The 6,493-nt window shown below is 33.4% G+C and overlaps 1 protein-coding gene across 2 annotated transcripts in view; it reads right to left on the bottom strand.

Moving 5' to 3' along the window:
• Nucleotides 1–818: 818 nt before the first annotated feature.
• The window catches only part of MDGA2 (MAM domain containing glycosylphosphatidylinositol anchor 2), an 829,607-nt gene continuing 823,932 nt past the window's right edge, over nucleotides 819–6,493 (bottom strand). For both annotated transcript variants that reach the window (XM_024573956.3, XM_053928205.1), the window contains 2 exons: nucleotides 5,172–5,277; nucleotides 819–2,723 (listed from right to left, as the gene is read on the bottom strand). In XM_024573956.3, coding sequence (XP_024429724.3) covers nucleotides 2,635–2,723; nucleotides 5,172–5,277 — 195 coding nt within the window. In that variant the 3' untranslated portion in view covers nucleotides 819–2,634. The remainder of the gene's footprint in view (nucleotides 2,724–5,171; nucleotides 5,278–6,493) is intronic.

Below are 6,493 nucleotides of genomic sequence, written 5' to 3'. Positions count from 1 at the left end.
ATTCTTACCACCTTATCGATGTTTAATTGTCGGTCTGAAACCCTCACTTACAGCAATTTCTTTGTGTTAGGTTACTTGGGAGAACGGGAGACTTGTTTTCCTAGAAAGGACATGTCTATCCAAATAGTCTGAATATAGTTTTTCAGTTTTTTGCAAAATCCTCACTCAAATCAAAGTTCAAGAAAAGAAGGCAGCAATAGGTTAAGCCTCTGTTTAGATCTAAAATCTTTTTATTGATATTACAAGCAATGAGTGTGCAGAAAGGCAATTAAAAAGATGATCCACTAATGGGGGATAGTTGAGAAAAGTGGGTATTTGCCACACAAAATGGAAGGCAAGCTGAAGGGAGATTTAGTATCTATTAAGCTAAGTGCCCAAATATTGTCTGTCTCTTTGGTGCAATAAAATTGATGGTTGACTGTAATTTTGAAAAAAATTCAATATGCCTGACTTATTTTAAAAAGTCATGCAATTCATGTGTTTTTCTATTTAATTTAAAGGTTTTGGTTTAGCTTAATTCTATCACTCCCTAGCTATTCAGACTGGTCCCCTCTTTAACTATGAAAACACACCTTAAATTCCAAGCTCATGTTTGTTTCATATTTTACTTTCAAAGAGATGACACTTTTTAATGCCATGTATGACAAATATGGATGAGCGCATCAGGGCGTTCCTACTAAAATTTCTTCCTGTAGACATTCGGGTGCACGAAGCGCTGAAGATGTACCCCGTGGTAGCACAACAGGTAAACTGCGTAGCTCGTCTCCTCCTGGTGACAGGTGAACATTGCTTAACAAACACACACACTCCTTTTCGTGCCTTCCCTGGAAAGAGGCTTTATTGAACATTAGCTGCAAAATTATCTTTTAAGTTGAATGACTGAATTTGCACAAACACTTCTACAGAATTAAAAAAAAAATCAAGCTGTGTCATTTTTCCACTACATTTTGTTGTGCTTTTTATATTCATATTTGCAAATGTTATAATTTAATACTTATATCCCAATTACTTGCATAATCAGTTTTTTAAACTCCTGGGGTGTTGAAAGAACATATAATAATATTCTTCTTTAGACAAAAGTCTTTTTAAATGAAGTTAAAAGCTGAGATAATTTAAGGAAAAAAGGTCTTCAAATTTTCATAACGAACAGGTTTAGGTGAAATTTACAATGCATTGGAAAACTGGCTGGTTAAAGGTATGATTTCTCCTCAGGTAGCTCAAAATCATTTTTACAGGTTTTTGTTTTTTTGTAAAAGTGTTTTTAATTTGTGTAAAATAATAAAATAATATTTCACAATTTGCACAGAGTCTGACTAAAGGGCAGAGGCATATTCCCCTCGGTGTTTAGAATAAAGCCAGATATTTCAGGCCCAGTCCCGCTGTAGAGTTCGTATGCACTGCGATCGCAAACGTTTTCTTGTTCCCTCTAACGCTAGGGCCAATTTCATTTCAAATGGAGGTTAAAGTAAAAAAAAAAAAAATCACTCATGTTTTACCACCTTCTGCACTACGTATTATCTTAACCTTTTGTTCTGGTTGACCCATTTAATAACCTGGAAGAAAAAAAGTGTCGCTCCCATGTCTGGTCTCAGTGGAAGTCATTCTCTACTAGACAATAAGCCGAAAGGCCATGGCTGTCTGGTCAAACAACAAATATCTCGTCTGCATGGGCTTACGCAGCAGCTTCGGTCCTTTCTTCTTCAGAAGCGGCTTTGTTGTCTTGCCTGTAATTTGCACATTTAGGCTCTGTAGTTTGTTTATAAAATAGTTTTACACAAACCACTCTTAGCAGTGCAAGCTTCTGAGTTGAAAATTATTCAGGCTTGTTTCATTGAAGGCACTTAGTTTCCATGGCAATTTATAAAAGATGGTGGTTTGGTTTCTTCATTGGAACAGATGACTTAATTTGGGTGTTCAAGTGGCCGCGAGCAAACTCCGATAAGCCTGTGTATTATGTAAGCCCAGGTTTACTCTCCTGGATAGTAGTGCATGCAAAAAGAGACAGCATACAGGTATCTAGCTTAGCCATGGGAGGAAAACAAATAAAAACAATAAAGGTAGGATGGGGATAAGGCAGGGAGGATGAATGTTTTAAATAATTCTGAGTTCGGGTTCTTTTCAAGAAGGGTGACAACCAAAGGTAAAAGGGCCTACATTTGTTTTATTCTCCACGTAAAACCTTCTCCAAAGGAAAATAAATGCCAGCTCTTCATGTACCCTGTTTACAGTGAGGTTTTTGTTGGCAGGCCATTAGGTTTCCATGGTAACGAGCAAACTATTCATTTAAAACAAAACCAGCCATGACTTTGTGCTTTGACAAGAATTTCTATAGCTCTTTTTTTTTTTCCAGAGTTCAACCAGATGACCAGATGACGCTGTAATCTGTAGCCACAAAAGCACCTGAAGGTCTCTTCTCTACTCAGGTCAAGACTATCTTTTATATGTAGTTTGGAATAAGTTATACTTCCATGATGTCTGTTTATCCCCAGTGCTTAAAAAATTTGTTTTTATTATTTTATTTTGAGTCAGTAGTCAGTGGAGGAATCTTTGGTAGTTTGTTTTTTCAATGTCCGTTTACAAAGACTCTTCATGCCAGTGCCTGGTGAATCTTTTATAGCCTCTGCCAGGATAAGGTCACCTTCGAGGACTTAGGATAGAGATGAGGACAATAACTGGAAAAAGCCATATATGTACTAAAATTCCAACAGCACCATCAACGGAATCTAAAGACAAGGAAAACAAGTGCCAAGAAACAACCAAACAAAAAATATAAGTATTCCATGTAACAACCAATAAAACTTCAGTGAACTAATGAAACTACTTTTGTATATGGAAAACATTTTTTTCAGATTTATTTATCAGCTTAATTTCCAAGACAAGTGAAAGGAATATAACTTACATATATGGTTAAGTGTATGGTGTTAGGCATTTGATAAAATAAACATTTTTCAGATTTAACTTGACATAAAAAGATATAAAAACTCATTCAGAAGATCTTTGTGTGGGTTTGTGGCTGAACGGAACCTGAGAGTTCTGCTACTCACATAAAGTCATGCACATACAGAATATTTTCAGACACTCTAAATGCCAGCTTTTTTTTTGTTTTCAATCTTCCCAAAAGCCTCAGGTTCAGCTGATACATCTTAGAATACATACCTCACCCGGGAACGCTAACACAGGCAAATCCGGTAATTCATTAACCTGGCTTAAGTTACAGAATGGCAATCGCCAAGTAGAGAGCTGAGGTTAAAAGAAGAGACGTACAATCTCAGCTTTTGAAGCTGTGGCCATAGTAACAGTAACTGCCTGAGCAGGGTTTGGAGCCAGAGCAGTCTGGGCTTTGGGCCTCCAAAGTGGTTTGTATTTAGACATTAACATTAATTTAATACTCATCAATCACTATTCATCAAAATGAATTTTATAAATGACAAACAGACAAATGCAGCAGAATACTTCCTCATACAAAAGAGAATATTTTTGTTGAATTAGGATTATTTGTTTCCTCTGATTTATAGAGGCTAAATAAAAATAACTTGAGTAATGTACAGAAATATCTCATTTAACACAGCCAGACATTTCTCTGGATTTAGTAGTTTAAGGAAACATTCTATCGTGTAATAACAGAGTCCCTGTGGGTTTTCATTGTCAGTTCACTGTGCCTCCTGGTACCATGTCTGCTCTTTTCTTTCAGGAGTGAATTATGTTCTCTAGCTTTCCTCTTTGGGCAAGTTTAATTCACCTGATTGCATTTAATTTATAATATTTTTCAGTGACTAAATTATCAAGATGTAAATTTTCTGTATGAGATGGTAACTATCTTTGGTTAATATATTATTGTCACTGATTCATGTTATGAAATCCAAAAGCAAATGCATTCCTCTCTGAGGAGAAAGCACGGTTTCCTGTGCATTTGACAAACCTGCTTCATTTGAGTACAGCTGTTAGTCGTCAAGGCAAAATTAACCAGACACGGGGTGAAATTTTTACTAAATGGGTTCCTTGAAATGCTAGGTGTAATGACAAGAAGGTAAAACTGTGAGCAAAATGTCTCACTGTTATATACAATCTCAGTTTTTGTCTTTTTACAATGTGTACAAATGGAATCAATTCAGTTCACATGAGAGAGCACTCACTGAGTTTTTGTACAAATAGTACTTTCAACACCACCACTGATATAATTTTTCACTGGTTATATACTCAATTAACAAAGACTCTGATTTGCTCTAGACTTAATACCAAATGGGATCTCGTGCTCCTTTTGTATGTGAATAATTGATGAATTTATTTTTATAAACTTCATTGATGCCTCTTTATATGATAACAAAATTGAAGATTCCAGGTGGTCCTATGAAAATTGTTCAATTGGAAGAATTTGTAATTGGAATTACTTTAGACTTCTCAACATCAAATGAATAATATTAGGATGATGTTTTTAAGAAGCAGCCCAGTACATAATTCTGATGCCTCTTGAATTATTTATCATTTTTATTTGCATCTCTTTTACATAAAAAATGGATTTGTGGTGAAAAATAAAATTTGAAGATATTATTAAACCATAATATTCAAACCAGAGTAAAAGTGAAACCAAATTACCAAACAATTGGTTGTGTAATCTCTTCTACAGGTAGAGGAGATTAATTATATCAGAGAAAAATAGGGCTAACCCATTACTTTATATATATATATATATATATATATATATATATATATATATATGTATGTGTGTGTTTATATATATATATATGCTGATGACAATATTAAATTTGTTTAAATGTTTAGCAAAAGTGGTACCTGGGATATATCTTTATAAACTGAGGAAATAAAAAGATGTACATCTATATAAATGTTTGCTGAGTGTATAGATTAGACAAATATTTTGAGAAAAGCTAAACACCTCTGATAGTAATAATATAAATTAAAAATAGTTTAAAATCCTAATTAAAAATAACAGACCTAAACCAAAATTACATTTATTTTATATTAGGGCAAATAAGCATATAGTCAAATTTAATATTTTGAGTTTAAATTATCTTCAAAATGTTAGCACCTCATACATAACAAATTCTAAATAAACAGACTAAAAATAAATGTATTTTAAATTATAATGTTAGTTTGATAGTAATTGCATTACTTTACCATCTAATCAAGCTAATTCAAGAAGAGACACTTACTCTTACTCGTCAGGTCTTGTTTTGCACATTCTCCTTCTGCAATTGATACATCATCAATGGCAATGTCACCTTCAATGCCAGGACCTCGAATACCTTCAAAAATGAGCTACAAATATGAATGAGAGAAACCTAAATGTAGAGCTGTAAGTTGCAGATGGATTTCTATTGAGAAATAGAGGCACAAAACTAAAATTGTCAATCCATACATCTTTATTTACTTGATGGCCTTCAAAATTCTTACCAGAACCAAATTATCTTAATAAAGCCAATAATGGGACATGCCTTCCATAGTATAGGATCTTTTTCTACAAAATATTTGTGTTCTTAAAACAAAACTACAATTAATTGAATAAAATAATAAAACCACTACTACAAATCTTATTACTTTTTTCTTTTCTAGGGTAAGGAAAATTTTTACTTTGAACACTATTTCTCTAAAAAAGATTCCCTCTAAATTTCTATAAACACGACACTGGTCTTCTAAACATTTTAAGCAATGAATCAGTTTTGGGTTTTCTACAATGGTATTATGTTTTCTTGATGCCCAGAACACGGGTTTGTCATCTCTAGAAAATTGTTTGATGTCTTGCAAATATAGTGAATAGGTTCCTGATATGCCCCAAATGTTATAATTTACCACTACGATTTCACTTTTGACATTCTATTTCTAAACACTTGAAGATATTTATGGGTCTGCATATGGTGAGTGTTTAGTAGCCAACTTTTGAATTTCCAGTATCTGGAATAGTGGTTGGCACCGAGGCTTAATACATGAGTCTCAAGAGAATAGATGAGTAAGATCACCTTCCTTTATCACTAAATTCTAGATACAATGACAATACAAGGAAAATTAGCAACTTATTGTAGCAATTATTATTTCACCTTTACAGAAACAAAAATCTTTCAGAATTTTTCTATAAACCCTTATTTATTCCTTCCTTCCAGCTAAAACTTTTAGTCCTGATATTAAAAGGTGACCTATGCATTCTGTGACTATAGTTCCAGAAAAATTTCTACATGTCAACATGAAATATGTATTTTAGTCTTTCCAGAGAATAATTAGCTAAATAAAGAGCAATTTTAACATCAAGCTGATGTGTGCATTTTTATAGAATTTCTAGCTTTATTTCCTTGCAGCAATTTATGGGGAAAGTCTATATGAATACCCAAAATTTCATTTTTATTTTTTGTCTTTGACAGTATCTTAACATGACATCTAAAAGGCAAATTTGAGGTGAATTTTAGAGAATTTAAGCATCCCTTGAAAAGCAGCCTTTGATCCATTGGTCTCTGATAAACTACTATTATAAGTTTATCAACTG

The sequence above is a fragment of the Desmodus rotundus genome, chromosome 7 (assembly GCF_022682495.2).
Source record: "Desmodus rotundus isolate HL8 chromosome 7, HLdesRot8A.1, whole genome shotgun sequence".
NCBI classification, from domain to species: Eukaryota; Metazoa; Chordata; class Mammalia; order Chiroptera; family Phyllostomidae; genus Desmodus; species Desmodus rotundus.
Note: the sequence above shows the minus strand (reverse complement) of the source record. Positions and strands in the feature narration are given on the sequence as shown.